Source organism: Loxodonta africana, chromosome 4 (assembly GCF_030014295.1).
Source record: "Loxodonta africana isolate mLoxAfr1 chromosome 4, mLoxAfr1.hap2, whole genome shotgun sequence".
NCBI classification, from domain to species: Eukaryota; Metazoa; Chordata; class Mammalia; order Proboscidea; family Elephantidae; genus Loxodonta; species Loxodonta africana.
The window spans coordinates 17,277,264-17,296,451 of record NC_087345.1 but is presented as its reverse complement, the minus strand read 5'-3'; the positions used below and the strand labels follow the sequence as shown (position 1 = coordinate 17,296,451).

The 19,188-nt window shown below is 51.7% G+C and overlaps 1 protein-coding gene across 2 annotated transcripts in view; it reads right to left on the bottom strand.

Moving 5' to 3' along the window:
* Window positions 1-19,188, bottom strand: part of MYH9 (myosin heavy chain 9) — a 104,811-nt gene that overhangs the window by 13,295 nt on the left and 72,328 nt on the right. For both annotated transcript variants that reach the window (XM_064283622.1, XM_064283623.1), the window contains exons 12-27: window positions 18,991-19,143; window positions 17,872-18,045; window positions 15,878-16,051; window positions 13,379-13,493; window positions 10,852-11,045; window positions 10,452-10,573; window positions 9,186-9,255; window positions 8,479-8,639; window positions 7,082-7,190; window positions 5,920-6,051; window positions 5,293-5,499; window positions 4,684-4,821; window positions 2,816-2,939; window positions 2,397-2,568; window positions 1,534-1,746; window positions 962-1,106 (exon numbers count right to left, since the gene is read on the bottom strand). In XM_064283622.1, the coding sequence (XP_064139692.1) occupies window positions 962-1,106; window positions 1,534-1,746; window positions 2,397-2,568; window positions 2,816-2,939; window positions 4,684-4,821; window positions 5,293-5,499; window positions 5,920-6,051; window positions 7,082-7,190; window positions 8,479-8,639; window positions 9,186-9,255; window positions 10,452-10,573; window positions 10,852-11,045; window positions 13,379-13,493; window positions 15,878-16,051; window positions 17,872-18,045; window positions 18,991-19,143 (2,403 nt within the window). The remainder of the gene's footprint in view (window positions 1-961; window positions 1,107-1,533; window positions 1,747-2,396; window positions 2,569-2,815; window positions 2,940-4,683; window positions 4,822-5,292; window positions 5,500-5,919; window positions 6,052-7,081; window positions 7,191-8,478; window positions 8,640-9,185; window positions 9,256-10,451; window positions 10,574-10,851; window positions 11,046-13,378; window positions 13,494-15,877; window positions 16,052-17,871; window positions 18,046-18,990; window positions 19,144-19,188) is intronic.

Genomic DNA, 19,188 nt, shown 5'->3' with positions numbered 1-19,188 from the left:
GAAACTAAGACAAAGGCGTTGTTGCTGATGTTATGACTTTAGTAGTATTAACATAGGATGAGGGAAATGATAACTGTTTTGGGCTTCTAGTAAAGCCTCTGAATGTTCTCTTCAAAGTAATGATGTAATGTGCTCTCAAAAACAAAACAGAATTTACAAAACAAATGCAATAATCCCATTCTAGTCTGCACTGATGAAGCCACAGGGTCACTGACAAGGTAAACTGGACCCTGAGTGAACAGAAAAGCACACGGGCTGAAAACAGCTGAAGAACAAAGGCAGGCTTTAACCTCCACAGAAGAAGACTGATATCAAAGGGAGACAAATAGACAAGGCATGTTTCTAAAGATATTCTATAGGTTGCCATATGGGAGCAGCTGCTAACAACCATGGCTGTGAGTTGGACGCCCCGAGGAGGCAGAACTTGTCCTGTCAAGGGATTCCTCACTATCAGCTGCCTGAGTGAGAAACCAGCTGGGATGCCACCAGGGCTTTCCAAGAAGACCCTGGTCAACCACTTGTTGGGGTGTTCTAGAGAAATCCCAGGCTTCAGAAAAGGGACCACTACGGCCCTCTGACACTTAGTTTCAGGGTTGCTCTGATTCCTTGAAACTTTCTGGTCTAGCAGGTTGAAAACAATAATAATGATAATAATCATATATTAACAACTTATGAAACCCTTATAATCTAACCGGTTTATATGTATTGTCAACTCATCTAATCCTCACCTAATGATATGAGCTAGAACCATCATTATCCTCTTTTACAGATGGGGAAACTGAGGCACAAGTTGCCCAAGTCACAGAGTCGCTAAGGGGTGAGGCCGGGACTCAGACCCAGACGGACTGATGCTGGAGCTGCTCTGCTCTCCAGGGCTTATAAAAAGTCCACACGGCCCTCAGGGGGACCCTCCCCTTAAAGCAGCCCAGCCCTCCCTGCAGCCACGGAGCAGTTCACGCACCCGTTTCGTCTGTTCCAACTGCTCTGCCAGCTCCTCCACGGCCTGTGAGTGCTTCTGCCTCATCTCCTGGATCTGGGCCTCGTGGGTCTTGGCCTCCTCCTCGAGGGTCTTCTTCAGGATGTTCACTTCCTGTTCACGTTTAGACCTGGACAGAGACATGCCCTCAAAATGGAGGCCAAAGACCCTGGAGTGATGCTGCCCCCCAGGGCTCTTCCCTGGCTGCACGGACAGGTACAGCAAGGGGTATGGGCTGCCCCAGGAAGCTTTTCTGCCCATTGGCCTCCCTCCTCAGCTATTATGCTACACTCCAAGTTCAAGTACTTTGTGGAGGCCTTCGGTATCCTTTCAACATTAAATCCCACATTTGTCGCACCCCAAGCTGTGAAGTGGGTTTGTAACCGGGTCTCCTACTCAGTAGAGAGAAGCTACTGAGGAACCATCACATTCCACGTTCTCTCTTACATAACAGTAATGCCACTGTGTGTGTGGTCCAGGCCAAGGCCTCCCCTTTCCTGGACCACGCCCTCCACAAACCATCCTCTGTGATTTGGCCAGTCAAGCCCATGACATACCTGAGCTCCTGCTGGGCAGCGGTGGAATCCAAGGTGTCCTCTAACTCTGTTTTCAGAGCCTCCAACTCTTCCCCAAGGTCCCGCTTCTGCTTCTCGGCTTTGTTCCTAGAAGCACGCTCAGACTCTAGGTCTTCCTGGAGTTCAGAAATCTGAGATTCCAGCTCCCTAATCTTCTTCAGGGCCATGTTCTTCTGGGCAGCTTCTTCCTCCACTCTGTCAAAAAGATCAACAACATCAGTATGAGGCCATTTTTACCTTGAAGAGCAGCATTTGCAGAAGGCTGTTAGAGAGGTACAGCCAAACCTGCTTCAAGTAGGCATAATCATAGCACTTAGGAGCTCCTCTCAGCAAAAACACCTGAAGCATCCAAAATACTTAAGGGCAATACCACTTGAAGAACTGGGAAACTTCATAGAGGAATCAATTTATTCTCCAAAGTAAGATTCAGAATTTTCAACATCAAAAGTAATTCCAATGTGAAATGAGAAAAAAAGGGGGGCAGGAAATACAATGCTATGGTCTGTGATGACGGCAACCAAGTAAAAATATAAATGTAGACCTATAGTCAAGAAATTTAAAAAGCCAAAAAGTGAATTCTTCCAGGAAAGGAAAGGGGTGTCGTGGTTGGGTGATACAGTTTTGGATGACTTTTTTAATTACAAACAATTAAATATGCAAAGACAAAGGAGCCCTAGGTTGTGTTTTTAATGGATAAGAAATGTTTTGCCATGAACGTGGCTTTCAAGGCAGTAACAAAGTGTGCTTGCAGCTCGCTGACACACCAAGAACCACAGCATGAACCACGTGTGGTAATACCACACCTGCTGGCCACCTCACCACTGGCTGGTGGTCTGGCCCCTCACCTGGCCAGGGCAGCCTGGAGCTCCTCCTCTTTCTTAGCCAGCTGCATCTTGAGCTCGGCAATCTGAGCCTGGAGCTCAGCAATCTGGTCATTGAGGTCCGTGGAGTCTCCCTCCAGCTTCCGGCGGGTCTTCTCCAGCTCTTGACGCTGCTTCTCTTCTCTTCGAAGGCGCTCTGAGAAGGAAGGAGGGAAAAAAGATGGGAGAGTTTAGTTTTTAATCATTTATATAAAATATTAAGTATACCACTACTGTACAACATGTAAGATATAAAAAAATGAGATACATAAACACTCATACCCAACACCTAAAATAAGGAAAACAACATCACCATTAACTTCCAAGTCCTGTATCTCTCTTCAAGTCTCCCCTTGACCTTGCCTGTGTTTCAGAAGGCCAGTTCCTGCCCATCACCCGCTTACCTTCCAAGTCAGTAATCATCGCCTCGTGTTTGTTCTTCAGCTTGGCGAGGCTCTTTGATTTTTCCTCCTCCTCTGTAAGGTTGGTGGTGAACTCAGCTATTCTGTCTTCCAGCAACTTTTTCTCCTGGGGGGGTTGGAAGAGATAAGAGTTTAGCATTAATTGAGCAAAGAACACCACAACTCTCCTCAAAGCATGGTACTCCCAGAAATTTAGAATTGAACGGAGAGGCAGGGCCTGAAACACTTGATCCAGTTCATTAGGATTTCCTGGACCAAAAGGGTAATTTTGAAAGAGCACTGCTGCTAGCTGCCGTCAAGTCGGCCTGACTCATGGCGACCCCACACACAACAAACCAAAATGCTGCCCAGTCCTGCACCATATTCATGATTGGTTGTGGATTGGACTGTTGTGATTCACACAGTTTTTACTGGCTGACTTTTGGAAGTAGATCAGAAGGCCTTTGTTCCTGGTTTATCTTAGTCTGGAAGCTCTGCTGAAACCTGTTCAGCATCACAGCAACACACAAGACTCCACTAACGGATGAGTGGTAATTGCACCTGAGGTGCACTGGCTGAGAATTAAACCAGGGCCTTCTGCATGGAAGGTGAGAATCTCACAACTAAGCCAGCAACGCCCCCTCAGAAGACGGCTAGCTCTCCTGAAATAACCAGATAAGCTTCCTTAGGATCTGAACACAGTTAAGGCCCAAATAGACAAAGCCTTCCCTTGACCTGTATTGTTACCCTATGGGCTCAGGTGAGAAAGACTTCAGGGTGCCAGCTAGCGCTGGTGAGGGAATTCTGGCACTGTCCCTTTATGAGGCACCACAATGGTGCTTACTTGTGTTACCTCCCACTCATCCACCATGTTAGCTGTGACTCCTCCCCATTCCTCACGCCCTTGAAACGCCCTCCAAAGAGTCCCCTGGGCTATTCTTCTCACTTTGTGGAGTCCTTGCTCAGTAGGGCCCCCCCATGACACCTACCACACAGCTAGCCTATGAAGAATCACACTACCACCTCACGGCATCCTCAGACGGGCATCATTCCAACCTCCTCGCCCTCTGGAGATCCAGGACAGCATCTTGGCCCTGTCCTTCCTTCTCCTCCAACATGTCTCTTTTATCTGCTCACTGGGCCAGATGCTGACAGGATACAACCCAGTCCCCAGAAGAAACAGCCAGTCACCTCAGAGATGGCTAAAGGAGCACTACACAATCAGCACCAAGCCATCACGGTTCCTGGTGAGCACCACTGGTGCCTGGCACGTACAACGCCACAGGTGGCTGATGGTAACGGCTGAGGCGTGGCTCTAGAAAGTCTCAGGTCTCAAAAAGTTCTTGAAAGTCTTTACCACAGAGGAGAAACATCAAAACCTTTCCCTTACACCTCATTCATTTATGAGAAAAAAAAAAAAACCCAAACTAGTTGCTGTCCAGTTGGTTCTCTCATGGCGACCCCATCTGTTTCAGAGTAGAACTGAGCTCCCTACGGTTTTCAATGGCTGTGACCTTTTGGAAGCAGTCTGCCAGAGCTTTCTCCTCAGGAAGCCCTGGGTAGACTTGAATCTTCAACCTTTCTGTTAATAACCAAGCATTTAATCATTCACGCCACCCAGGGCCTCCATTTATGAGAAACAATCCTTCAAATAGGACCCCAGTTCTCAGAAGCCATGGGACCCCCAGGAAGAAGAGCCTGCTACAGAGCAGGCAACTCAGTGCTGTGGACAGAAGAGCCCGGAAGGTCCAGCCGTGAGCCTGAAGCACGACACTGCAGGGTAACCACTCAATTCCCACCATGCATCTCATACCACTGCGAGCACTGCCCTGACCTCCCACCACCAGGCAGCAGTGCACTCAGGGCCCCACCTTGGCCAGTTTGCAGTTCTGGTCTTCCATGATGATCTGGTCTTCTTCCAGCTTCTTCAGCTTGGCCTCGGTGGTCACCTTCTCCAGCTGCAGCTTCTGGCGGGCACTCTCCTCCTCCTCCAGCTGCTCCTCCAGTTCCTACCCCCAAACCAGAGACACTGTGAGGAACGGCAGGCTCCCAACCCAGAGGCCTGGATGAAATGTGGCCCAGTCGCTACTTCTGGAACCAGGTATTTAAAATCAGGGTCCGAAGGGACAAGACCCCTGGTCCACTTTCTGGTCACTTGTTCTGAAGGGCTTCCTTAACGAGATTCCCACCAGTGACATGGGCAGGGAGCAGAGCCCAGCCCAGCCCCTTGCTGACTGCCTCCCACTCTCCAGGCCAGCCAGAGCGCGGACTGACAGGAGGGAGGTTAAACAAGTTGCGATGCTCCATGGGGCAGTGCTCATCTGAGGTGTACATGTCAGAAATAAGCACCAAAACAAGAGACCCGCAAGTGGACAAAAAGATGAGGAGCTGGCTCACTAGGAAAACCTTGACTTCTGTGTTCTCTGGCTCTGGTGCCCCCTCGACCATTTCCGTGGTACCCGGCCCTGCCCTGGGGTTACCTGGATGTTCTGCTGCATCTTCTTCTTCTCCACCTGCAGGTGCTGGCAGCGCTCCTCCTCCTCCTCCACCCTGGCCTCGAGGTCATGGCAAATCTCTTCTAGCTCCTGCTTCTTGGCCGTCAGGCGGGCCCGGAGCTCCTCAGCCTCGGCACACAGCTCTGTCTCTGCCTGGAGCTGCTCCTGCAGCTGCAGCTTCTCTGCCATGAGCTACAAGGACACACGGAAAATGCCAGCTCCTCGTCACCACCGCACACCACCCCAGGACTGACCTCCCTAGCTCAGGGCCCTGCTGGGAGAGGAACGTGCTGACCAACAGATGAAGGCTGACTTCCACCTAGAGAGGGCCTAAGCTCCCAGGTACTTTCTAAACATCGTGTCCTTTATCTGTCACAACTGCCCCAGAAGCAACATGGTCCTTAGGAAATGGGCTGATAGAGATCAAGTGGGATGGCTCGGGCTTGAAACCAAGACTCATGATCTTTCCATCCCATCTCCCAACAGGGTCTGTAAAATTAATGACTGATTTCCTAGACTTATCAGTCGAAACATTTCCTTCAACTCCAGAGATGCCTTGCTCTTTGATGCCCGGCAGGTGGCAGCACTAGGAGCAGCAGCACAGAAACCCACCTGGGACTGGAGTGTCTCCATCTCAGTGAGTCTGTTCTCGGCTGCCAGCTGCTTCTCTCGGACCTTTACCAGCTCCTCCTCCTTGGCCATCATCTCCTCCTCCTGCCGGCTCACCTGCAGCAGCGGCTTGACCTAGAAGATGGGACGAAGGTTGAGGTGTTGGCTGGAAGACGCCCGTCCCCGCTGTGAGGCTTCACCCCACCTCTGGAAAAACAAGGTCACAACAGGGATGGGGCAGAGAGGTTCACTGTGGGCAGCAGGCGCAAACTGGCACAGTCTTTCTGGATATCTATTTGGTGGTGTGTGCTACAGGCCTCTGACCCACTGATGACACCTCGGGGAAACTATCCCGACACGTGACAACGTTCCAAAGATTCAGCAATGACTTAAAGACCCATCGCTGGAAAAACAGCCACGTACATGATGAACCATTCTCTAGAGAACAACACATGGTGACTTTTAAGAAATGATGTGTGTGAAGGAATTTTAAACAGAAAGTGCAGAACCCAAGACTGTTTATACAAGTGAGATCTCAGCTGCCTGAGCATGTATGTGGTTTATACAGCTGAGATTTAGAGGCAGCGGGGGAAAAAAAAGGTTAGGAATAAATATTGGAACATCTACTGCTGTCAGCTTGGGGTGAAAGGATTATAGGTGAATTTTTTCTTTTCTTTTTTTTTTTTTTTTTATGCTTTTGCTAGCCTAACTTTTTGAAATAACTCCAAGAACAGCCTGAACCTTAGTAATAGATTTTTTTTTTTTTAAGGCCAGGGAGGACCCTCCAGCCATGTGCAGACTACGAACCAGTGTCTCACGGCTTCTTGGAGGCCCATGCTGCTGCCCTATGTGAGGCTGCAGTGTACTGGGCCTTGACATCTAGGGAACTGCTCCCTGAGCCATGCCCACCACAGCCCAAGAGCAGGCACGGCCTGTCTACCCAGAACAAATGCCACAGTTCCCAGCCCTCCTGATGGCTAGGGGGCAGGGCAATTGTGGGCTGAGCATGACTGGCCGGGACAGGCCAAGGCAGGGTGCCCACCCCGAGGGCAGCAGACCCCACACCGAGGCGAGTCCGAGGCCTGCCCATCCCCAACTGGGGACAGCTGAGAGCATGCAGACCCCCTGGCTGGACAGGACAAAGACAGGCCCTGCCAGGACCTACCTTGGTGAAGAGCCGCCACCACTGCCAGTTCCGCAGCTTGAGGTAGGCAGCACAGTTTCTCTGTAGGACCTTCATGGCCGTCAGCTGCTGCTGCCGCTTGGCAAAGGCCCTGCGGGGACGGGGGAGGAAGGCAAGCTTAGCGCCTGGTGGGGGTGGCAAGGGGCTCTCAACTCACTGAAAAGACTCTCCAGGGGACCTGCTCTTGGCTGTGGCAATTCAAGAAAGAAGTGCAGGGGCAGGAGGCTGGCCTTGGGTTCAAGTGCTGCTCTTCCCACTTAGGAACTGTGTGACCCCGAGCAACCTGCTGACTCTCAGAGGGAGACAGGCCTAGGCCTCCCACACCACTGGGCTTCACTAGTGGCTAGTCCACAGCATGAGGCCTTTGTGAGCACACGGCAGAGCCTTAACAAGTGTGAGGAGCAATTACCATTACCAGGCCTTTAGTCGATCTAGGTGCAAGGCAACTTTTGACTCCAGCGTCCCAACCTTCATGCCATTCACTAACTGATGTTTTGCAAAAGGGGGTGTTATGGACTGAATTGTGTTCCCTCACCCCAAAAAATGTGTTGTAAATCACTGCCCCTAAACCTGTGGCTGTCATCCCATTTAGGGACAAGGTTTCCTTGTTATCCTAATGAGGCCACAACAGCATAGGTTGTGCCTTAAACCAATCACTTTTGATATACAAAAGAGCAGATTAGGCCCGGAAGAAAGCAAGTAAGAAAGGGAGAAGACAGATGCCCCCGGAGAAGAATGCTACAAGAAGCTAAGACAAGAATCTTCCCCCAGTGCTAACAGAGAAGTCTTCCCCTGGAGCCAACACCCTGAATTCAGACTTCTAGCCTCCTGAACTGTGAGAAAATTAATTCCTACTCTTTAATGCCACCACGAGTGGTATTTCTTTTACAGCAGCACTAAGACACTAAGATGGTGGGTGTTTAGGAACCAGTAGGGGGGGGTTTTGGATACACGTGGGCTCATGCTGTCTCCCAGGGCTCATGCTCTGTCTCCCACCGCGACTGCCATCCTACAGCAGGTGAGCCCGACTCCCAAGGGTACTGCCCGGAGCTGGAGGATGGCACCCTGCCCCAGGAGCAAGGACACTTTGGGCACAGCCAGGGTCGGGTGCTGTCCCCACACAAGGCACACAGTGAGGAGCACTCTGCGATGGCACTACCCACACTCCCTCCCAGCCATCACTTTAAACCTGTCGGAAATGCTGGTTTATATCCCTTAGAGGCACAAATACAGGAAGCAGAGGGGACAAGAGGAGCCGCAGGGCCTTCTTCAGGCAGATACCTGCCGGGCATTCAGGTTTCCCAGACCTCAGCCTCCCAGGTGCTCTCAGGCCAGGAGGGTGGAGGATGGAGACAAGCAGGGCTACCTCGGGAACTCACTTTCTGGCCAGGTATCCCCTACAGCAGGCCTGGAAGCCAATGATGACATCCGTGATCTTCAGGTCCCGCTCCTCCTCCAGGTGGGCCAACACGCCAGCCCGGAAGAAGACTTTGCTCTGGCCGATGCGGTACAGGTTGCTGTCCAGCTCCAAGGCCTTGATCTAGGTGGGAGGACAGCAGGCTGTTGGCCACGCACCACTATGGGGGCCTCAAGAAGAAGCATCCAAGAAGTGGGCTCCAGCCAGGGGGAGTGGGGAGATGGCTCGAGTGGGTTTTCATTCCGCCTTGGCCAGTGAGTCACTGTGCAGCCCTCATTCATTCTCTGAGCATTCAGAGTACCTACTGTCTGCCCAGCACACACTAGGGCTGGGAGGAGGAGAGAGAGAGATGCAGACCCCAGGGGCTCTGGGCCAGCCTCCTGTGCTGCTGCAAGCCGCCCTGCCGACCACACTGTAGTGTGCAGAGGAGACATGAGCAAGAAGGCACTACGAGGCTCCACGGGGCCACGGCTCTGGTCTCCTGCACATGGCCCAGGGCCCACATGCCACCCACACTGTATGGCACCTGAGAGAGCAGCCTCAAGGCAGCATCAGAGTCAGAGCTGGAGCACTGAAAGGGGCCACACAGCACCAATCAAAACGGCATGCATCCAATTACACAGACAAGGGCCACCCAACCAGAGAGGGCGAGACGGCCACCCCACTTACCATAAGCACGCATGCCTGCTTCCCGTCCATGAAGCCCTTAGGGATGGAATTCGGAGTCAGGATCTCGTATCTGAGGAAGAAGAGAGAAGCCTGGTCATTGCGCCCCTGGCTTACCTTGCATCGTGAAAGCCCCATGTTGCCTGGAATGTATGTAAGCAATTCGGATCATCCATCCAGTGCTATGAATGGAGAAGCCTTTTCACAAATTCCCCTAAGGGGAAAAGCCATTCGGCAAATCCCACCCAGCTCTCTTCCTGGTTAGATGGCACGAGGAACGCTTGGTATCTCCCGGAAAATGAACAGAAGCTCCTGTTGGACTGGTTATATCACTCAAGGGGGAGCTTTACGTTGGGCTCTAAAAGAAACACAAACTGGTACCCAGGAGTCCATTCTGACTCATGGAGATGCCATGTGTGTCAGAGCAGAACTGTGCTCCATAGGGTTTTCAGTGGCTTATTTTTTGGAAGTAGATCACCAGGCCCTTCTTCCGAGGTGCCTCTAGATAGGCTCGAACTGCAACCTCTCGCTTAGCAGCCAAACATGGTAACTAACCATTTGTACCACCCAAACCAAAAATAAAGAAAGAAAGAAAGCTCTGCCGTTGTGTTGATTTTGACTCCTAGTGACAGAGCAGAACTGCCCCAAAGGGTTTCCAAGGAGCGACTGGTGGATTCAAACAGCCAACTTTTTGGTTAGCAGCCAAGCCCTTAATCACTGTACCACCAGGGCTCCTAATTGCCCAGGAGTCTCCTCTGCAACCTGTGATGGTCACATTCACATTCTCCCTGGGAGCCTCAGGGAGCTGCTTACCAATGAGAGGTCTACAAAATAAAGGGCTGCACCGTGACAGCAACCGGCACCACACACAGTCACCAGACAAATAGGACAGTGTCCCCAACATCTCTGCAGCCATGGCAAGACCTGCCGTGTTTTGCACCCTCAGTGCCCATAAGCTCCCTTAGCGCTCAAGTCTCTGGCTGATTTTTTTAAATTTCTCTTCATAGCTCCTCTACCGCAGCAAATACACCAGGCCCTCGCTGTCACTAGGAGTGAAAGCCAATTGCGATTATCTTCGTTGCAACAGGGAAACCCCTTCTCATGCAGAGGGTGGGGCAGAGAAGAAGGGAGGGAAGGGCCAGCCAGACATCGGCTCGTGAGGACCGGGGAAACAGCCACCTCATCCCAAGTCACTGGCAGGATCCGCCACCTCGGAGCCCCCGCCACGCGCAGCCGGTCCCAGAAGGGGCAGCTGCAGCTTGGGCTCACCTCTGCCGGAATTCCTGGAAAACTACTCTGTTGGGGAAGCCCTGGCGGCAGATCCGGATGCCCTCCAGGACCCCATTGCAGCGCAGCTGGTCCAGCACGAGATGGGGGTCTAGCTTGCCAGCCTAAAGGGGAGAGAACGCATGCATGGTGTCTCATTCTTGGGCCCACAAATCGATAGAGACAGGCAAAAGCCAAAGGGAGCCACTGCAGCCACAGGGTTAGGTCTGGGAGAGGCTACATATGAGACAACGGAACCAACCGCAAACCCACAGCCTATCTGCTGAGAGAGCCATCAGCCAGCACGGAGGGACTTAACGCTGGGCTCTTGTGTGCAGCGGGAGAAGAATCATTTCTGCTTGGGGGGACGGGCAAGACCCAAACACCACCGTGCGGGCCCTACCTTCTTCTCATGGTTGGGGATGATGCAGCGGACGAAGTTGGGGTTGGTGTTCCTCAACGTGGCCATCAGCTTGGCCAGCTGCTCCTTGTACAGCTGCCCCACTGTGCGGAACATGCCCTTCCGTGTCTTGAAGGCCCCGGGCAGCGCCGTCTCCGACATGCCGGCCACCTGGTCCAGGCCGATGATGCGGTCCACTGCAGAGACGACAAAGAAGCATGTGAGCACCAGCTCACCCAGCGCAGGGCAGAGCAGGCGGGAGGGACAGACGGACATGTGGACAGGAAAAGAGGAGAGACAGTACAGAACAGCAGGACCCTTTCTGCTTGAACTCTACACACATGCTAAGATCACCCCCAAATGTTGAGCAAATCTGACCATATGAGCAGGACTCCAGAAAGGGGGAAAGACTGCAAAGCCACCAAGGCTTGTTTCAAAGGGGGCAGTGTATCTGGGAAGGCTAACTTCCCAGCCTGACAGCTAACTCCAGCCCACTTTGGAAGCTCCTATTCCCAAAGAGATACAATCAAGCCAACAATATGCTTTGGAATAGACAACAGTTCCACTAGCCTGGCTTTGACCCCCCCGCAAAAAAAAAAGAAACCCAACCCACTACTGTCAATTATGACTCATGGTGACCCCAAGTGTGTTGGAGTAGAGCTGTGTTCCATACAGTTTTCAATGGCTGTGGCCTTTTGGAAGTGAATTGCCAGGGCTTTCTTCTGCAGTCCATCTGGGTAGGTTCAAACTGCCAACCTTTAGGTTGGTGGTCGAGTGTAAACCATTTGTACAATCAGGACTCCCCAGCCCTGACTCTGAAGTGTGAAAACTTGACTACAGAATTATGCTATAGTCCTATGGTCCCAGGTGGAAAAAAAATCAGTATCCTGAATTCATACCAGCTTTTTCCTAAGAACACTGGGCTAGGAGTCAGAAGGTGGGAGCACTAAAGCTACCTTGTGATTGTCTACAGGACTCTGGACACTTCTCCCTCTAGCTGGACTCACCCCAGGCAGCAGCCATCTCTAAATGTTGTTAGAAATAGAGAGCACCCAAGAACTGCTCCTGGCAACAAACATCCCAGAGCTGAAGACGTCGTCACACTCCTGCGTGTTGCTTCCTCTCCTAGCTCACAGGTCTGCAGCATCCACACCAACCCATAAAGGGAGCAGCCCCATCACTCTGGCTTGTGTCCAGCAGCAATGAAACAGAGGGCCTCCTCCAAGGCAAAAGCCAGCAAGCAAACAAAACCAATGAAGGCAGCAATTTGAGACCAGTTTTAAGCCAGAACTAACATTAAGTTTGAAGCCTTCCCCTGTTGGTGGTAAAGTTAAAGAATTCTGTGACAAAGCCTGTTTCCCATCCTTGTGACCAGACCCCTACGGCTAATTTTAAGGCAGCAAAACAGGCAGAAGCTCGAAGTGGGGATGGAAGCTCTGAGCCAGCCAATTAAAATGTGAGATATTTTGGACCTCACACGCCCACCACCCGGCTAATCCAAACTGGCTCCCCAAGATTCCTGGGAGTGGGTAGCTCAGGTGGGAAGGTTGAAGGTGGTCCCGTGATAACCGGTCATTTTAGGTGAGCACGTCCTACACCCAGGAGGTGTGGCCCAGTCACAGCAGGCCCTTGCTGAGAGCTTGCTTAGTTAACGCACAAACGCAGGTTTAGCTTTTAGGCGCACATACAGATGGCAGTTTGCACGACATCTAAATCTCATGCCAAGACATTGTGCCATTCGAGCAGTGAGACACCACCTTCAGAGGACAGAGCTCTGAGGAGGACGTGGGCTTTGAAACAATTTCTTTCCTTATAAGACACACAGCACGAAGTCCCCAAATATCCAAACACAGCCCCCCCATTTTCCTGTTTTTTGTAGGCCTGCAATGGGTACAGCAGGGAGGAGCCTGCCCCAAAGCCCAGGGGCAGATCAGGGAGGAGGGGCAGTCAGGCAGGGGAGATGGGGTGCAGGGGGAAGGGGGGGCCTCAGCAGAAGCGATTCTTGCACAGCTCAGGATGCACCACACACGCGAGACCCCACTGGGGGCGGCCAGTCACCTGATTCTAGGTGGAGAATAGGAAAGCGCTGATAGAAATAGGCTCTCTGAGTGCTCTGCATCTCTGCAACAGAGAGGTTAAAGCAAAACCAGGCAAAGAAAAGGAGAAACCGACAGAAACCATTAAAAAGAAAAACTCCAAAGCGACCAGCTTGCCAAGGGGTAGAAGGTGGAAATGCAAGAAAGCCCATGGACCGGAAACCTGAGCAGAGGGCTCCGGCCACCTGGTCACGTCCCACACTGGGGAAGGGCCACGGGGTCTGCAGCCGGGCCAGTGGAAAGGGCTGCTGTGCACATCCTCAGGGCCCTGCCTCCCCCCGCTTTTTGGTTCAAGGAGCCTTCCTCTCTCGTGGGAGTGACTAAGGACAGTCACCACCTGGCTTGTTTGAAATGAGAAGCAGGCAAGAGGGGCGCCCCTTGCTCTGTGGCTAGACCCACAGCCGAGGTGGGGAGGCAGAGGGCAAAGGGCGTACCATCCTTCCACAGCTCCGAGACGAACTTGTCGGAGGACTGGTGGAGCAGCGTGGCAACGTTGTCATTCAGGGGGTCCATGTTCTTCATCAGCCACTCGTCAGCCTTGTAGTCCACCTGGAAGAGCCCGAGGGGTGAGCCGGGGCTACCCTGGAGATGGACACTCTCACGAGCCGACCCCGCGAGCAGAAAAGTTAACAAACATGAACACTCTTGGAAATGATGCACGGTACAGGCACCGGCGTATCAACAAGCACGTTCTCTGAGGTGTGACATATGAAAGCCAAACGTTAAAAACAACCCGATAACCCAAGAATAGGGGCCTGACTAAGTAAAGGGATTTGTGGCTATACAATATAGTGCTCCGTTTTTATTTATTCACTTCTATTTTAAGTAGTATAAATGCAAACAAAAATCCTAGAAGGACAGGTACTAAAATATTAATATTTCCTTTAGAGTAACAGAATATAAGTCATTTTTGCCTCTCTCATTTCAGAACGTCCAAGTTTTCTCTAATGAGAACATATTATTATCTTTTTTAAAATATATTCTTAATAACATGAGTAATACCACTTTACGTCTTCATTATAAAAGGTCCCAAAACAATACAAACAGAGCAGCAGGCCCCCTGGACTCCTTTTCCTAACCCAAACCGCAGCCCAGAAGTAACCAGCACTCAGAGCCAGCCGGCCGGAGTCTTCCAGCCCCTTTCTGTACATTTACATACATGTGGCACTGCTGTTCATAACGAAGCATGTAATGCTGGTTTCTTTTCCCTAGAGCCAGAGTATGCCTGATGTGAAATGAAAAGCCCACAGAGCTGTGTGCTCCTTCTGCTTCAAACAGCAGCCGCTCCTTGTCCCTTTGCGTCGTGGCATCGCGGTCTGGTATGTGGAGACCCCATAGCAAATTTCATCACACATTCCCCACTATGGGCTTTTAGGGCGTTTCCAGTTTTCTGCCGCTATAAACGGACTACGATAAAAACCCTCACATGAGCGTCTGTGCATGTGTATTTCTCAAAGATGGAAGCGGAGCTGCAGGCTCACATGGTAATACATCAGATAATTGTGTAAACAGTCTGTGTTATTATTGTTTTAATGGGTGGATGCTATGGGCTGAATTATGTCCCCTCAACAGATACGCTGGGGTCTTAATCCCAGATACCCATGAATGCGACCTTGTTTGGAAATGGGGTCTTTGCAGACGTTATCAAATTAAGATTAGGCCCTAATCCAATGACGAGTGTCCTTATAAATAGGGAAATTTGGGAGCGGAGGGACAGAGGGAGAAGGCCACGTGACAACGGAGGCAGAGACTAGAATGAGACAGCTACAAGGAACGCCAGCAACCATCAGAGGGTGGAAGAGACGAGGAAGGATCTTCCTTAGGGCCTTCGGACTCCCAGCCTCCAGAGCTGTGACGGAATAAATGTTGTTTTCAGCCACCCAGTCTGTGGCACTTTGTCACAGCCAACGTGGGAAACTAACGGATTTGTTTTGTGTCGAGAGGTGCTTCAGCGGCTGGGTTGAGTACAAGACCGGGCAGTGCGGGGACACTGCACAGGGGCACTGGGCAGGGACTGTGGGGTGGCTTTGACCACCATGGACCCAGGAGACTGGGCCCCGCCCTGGCTAGCACATGTTCAGCTGCAATTAATTGTTAGGTACTTCACTTAAGGCACACAGAATGTGCTGCAAAAAACCAGCTTAAACCAAGTGTGTGTCTCTACGGTCCTGGGACACCTGCTCAGTTAAGCTAACACCCCAGGAACAAGCAGGCTGGGCAGATGTGTGCAGTCAAGTGCTGAGAGCAGTTCTACCACTCTCTGGCCGTGTGACCTTGGCATTAACAGCTAACACCTAGAGCAGTGGCTCCAAACGGGGCTGACTATACCCCCTCCCATAGGGAACATGTGGCAACGTCTGGAGACATTTTTGGTTGTCACAACTAGGGAGTGGGGCGCTACTGGCACCTGGCTGGTAAAGCCCAGGGATGCTGCTGACCATCACACACTGCACAGGACAGCCCCCACCACAAAGAATTAACTGGCCCATAATGTCAGTAATGCTGAGGTTGAGTAGTGCTGTCCCAGACCACTGACACAGGCCAAGCACTGGGCCCCACAGCTCATTTAGTACATGTCAACCTGTGAAGTGGAGGTGGAGTCACCCCATTTTCCAGGAAGGTTAACTAACTGGCTCAAGGCCACACAACCCGTGAGTAGTGGAGCTCTAACTCCAGAGCTCGTGCCTTCAGTACAGATCTCACTTCCACCAACAGTAACACAACTCCACAACAGCCGGACTGACCATGGTGGAGAGCTGTTGGAAGCATCTAACAAAACGTAGTATGTGAAGGTGCTTCACAAGGTGCAGGAGCTGTCATTACTGTCACTCGCCACATTAGGAGATGAATCACTGGGCAAGAAGAGCGCTTGGCCACACCCTCCCGGGTCGCCTGGCTCTGTCCTGGAGAGAATCAACTCCACCATTCCTCACCTTGCCAGCATAGTGAATGATGCAGAAATCGGCTTTGTCCTTCAGCTGCTTGGGCTTCTGGAACTTGGGGTGGGTGCCCTGCTCCTGCACCACCTTCTCCACGAAGCTCTTGTCGGTGGCTTTGGGGAACCAGCACTCCTCATCCAGCAGGGCCAGGATGCCTGGGGGGCCTGCCTAGAAGAAGCAAAGCATCAGGACCGGGTGAGCATGCCACGGGAACCACTCCCCTGCCCACTTAAGGAAGTTGAAGCTGGCTTAACCAGACAATCAGAAGGTGGTGGGCTGCATTCGCCCCCAAGATAAAAAGACGCACTCTGGAAAACACTCAATGTAAGAATTCTAGTTTAAAAAGAAGCCTCTTCGGTCTAAACTGTGGCTGATACACACTTGACCCAATGGCCCACAGCATGGTTCTCCACCCAGTGGCCCAACATAGTGACGGTTCTCTACTCAATGGTCCAACACAGCGGGGTTCTCCACCCAATGGCCCAACACAGCAGGCTTCTCCACTCAATGATCCAACACAGTAAGGTTCTCCACCCAATGACCCAACACAATGGGGTTCTAAACTCAATGACCCAGCACAGCAGAATCTCCACCTTTAGTGAACTGAAAATCACCTGGTGGGTCTAATGGCAAGTGCAGATACACTGGCCCGCACAGGCGTGTCTGGGGTCTGCCCAGGAAGCTGCCCTCAACAGGTATCCCCAACATAGGAGCCCAGTGCCTCACTCTGAAGACATTGCCCTCCACCCTCCAAGCCTGCACAGCTATATGATGAAAAATGAGATTTAGAACAAGCCTCCTGAGGAGAAGAAAGAGCCCAAAGACCTTCGGTACCCAGAACGTGTAAGACGAGAAAGTCAATTCAGACACTGCGGCCAGACTGTCTGACAACACTTGAAGCCAGATGGGCTCCTGTTTGTTGGAAAGGTCAATTGATTAAAAAAAAAAAAATCCCAAAAGTACATCGTCTCATAGTGAGATTTTGGATCATTTCAACCACCACCCTCTTCTTCGTAAAACTCTCACAAGGAACAAACTTTTTCCTAGACCTACTGATTAATTAACATTTTGATGCAGCTCTGGCGTATACATTCTCAAGCAGCTCAGGATCCTGGGAAGAACATGAGTTCAGTGCAATTAACTATAATCAAGAGGGAAATCAGAAATAAAAACAGCTCAAAACAAAAAAAACCAAACCCACTGCCATTGAGTCAATTTCAACTCACAGCAACCCCTATAGGCCACAGGAGAGCTGCCCCATAGGGTTTCCAAGGAGTGGCCAGTGGATTCAAACTGCCAACCTTTTGGTTAGCAGCCAAGCTCTTAACCAATGCACCTCTAGGGCTCCAGAAACAGCTCAAAGGAAAGAAAAAAAACAGCTCAGGCTCCATTAAAGAACAGCCCCCCAAACTTAAGGCACACACAGGTGACCCAAACGCCACCTGGCAAGAGCTTTAAATGTGAACTGACAAGCAAATGGGAAAGAATTTCTGGCTACAGCCACCCTCAAAGAGCTAATGCTGGGGGGACAGAGGCTCCAATGACTTGGTCATCCTGAGAGGGAACAGCTGAGCTTTGAAAGGTACACCTGGGAGACAGCCAACCTCAAGGCCACACAACACACAGTCTCCGCTACAGAGCAAGAGTCTGGGGACAGGACTTTACTATATAATATCATGCCTGTTTCTTTAGGACAAAGCATGCTTATGGAGGCCAACCTCAGGCAGATGCCAAGTGGTCCCTGCTCAGCCACTGCCACATGCCACCTGGTTGGCAGCTGGGCCAGGCCAGCCTGCAGCTGCAGCCCAGCGTGTCTCCTCTGAGGGGCTGCCAGGCCCCCCAGGCACCAGATCTAAGCTCCTGAGCCAACTCCTCCAGGTGGCACCGGACAGGAGGAGGAACTAGACAGAGCCAGTGCTGAGGAGTGGGATCCCCAGGAAGGAAGCGCGAGAGGCCGGGGCTGGCGCCCTGGCGAGCTTGGCTCTTACTGGCTTCTCAATGAGGTCGATGCAGGGCTGCAGGTCCAGCCCGAAGTCGATGAAGTTCCACTCGATGCCCTCGCGCTGGTACTCCTCCTGCTCCAGGATGAACATGGTGTGGTTGAAGAGCTGCTGCAGCTTCTCGTTGGTGTAGTTGATGCAGAGCTGCTCGAAGGAGTTCAGCTGGGAGGAGAAGAAACCATGTCAGAGAGACACCAACCCTCCAGGTAAGAGGCCAGGAGCCCCAGGGGAAGGGGAGTGGGGCAGGTGTTCAAGGGCCACCTGGGGCACTTCTGACCCTGGGTGGTGGGGCGGCCATCCCTCATCACAACCAGCTGCAAGGGCTCTTCGCTGTTCGGGGCCGTGGACTTCTCTAGCAATCTGGGAAGGCCTTTCTCAGAACAATGTTTTTAAATGTATAAGGTATAGATGATAAAGGAAAGGAGCAATACTGAAATACAACTATCAAAATACCAGGCTCTTTATTAACAAGAACAGCGAACTTATTAACTTCCATAGTTCCCAGGATGGGAAGAAGTGATGTGGCAAGACCACTGCACAGACTGGAATGTGACAGGAAAGATCTGAGTTCTTTCCTATCACTGCTGGGACAACTGTGGTCTGCTGCAGCTTGCTCGCTTCACAATTGAAAGAAATGCTAAGTTTCAGTCCGAGGTTAGTGAAAAAAATGAAGACATAAATTTTCTTCCAACCAAGTTCATGGGTGATTCCTCTGAAATCTACAGGGGGCCCAGGTTAAGAACCTCGGGTCTACGGTAATTACCAGGTATTCCCACCAGACCTCAAAGTCCTTGTGGGCAGGGATGGTGCCTTGTCCCAGTGCACGAGAACTATTTGCTGGAAGAATTAATAAATGGGAGTCTCTCCCCCATGAAGCCTCTAAGAACATGAACTACAAGGGGCCATTCTCTGCAGCATTTCTGGTTGGCAACCTGCACTCTTGTTTAGCTTAAAATAATACACCCAGTGGATGTCTCCACCCGCAAAAGCAGATGGCCGACTCTGAGTGCTGCGGGACCGGGGACGAGAGAGGACGCCCGGCCCCAGGAGAAGGCAGCAAGAGGCTCAGGAGGCGGCCAAGGTGGGTTGCAAAGGGAGGAGGCTCACATCGAAGATCTCGAAGCCGGCGATGTCCAGGATTCCGATGAACGAGGCGCCCTGCCTCTTGGTCTTGTCCAGAGCCTTGTTGATGCGCAGCACCAGCCAACGGAACATCCGCTCGTAGGTGGCCTTGGCCAAGGCCTCGATGGCAAAGTCAGCCTGGGGAGCAGGAACACCAGCGGGAGGGAGGCAGGGGGATCAGAT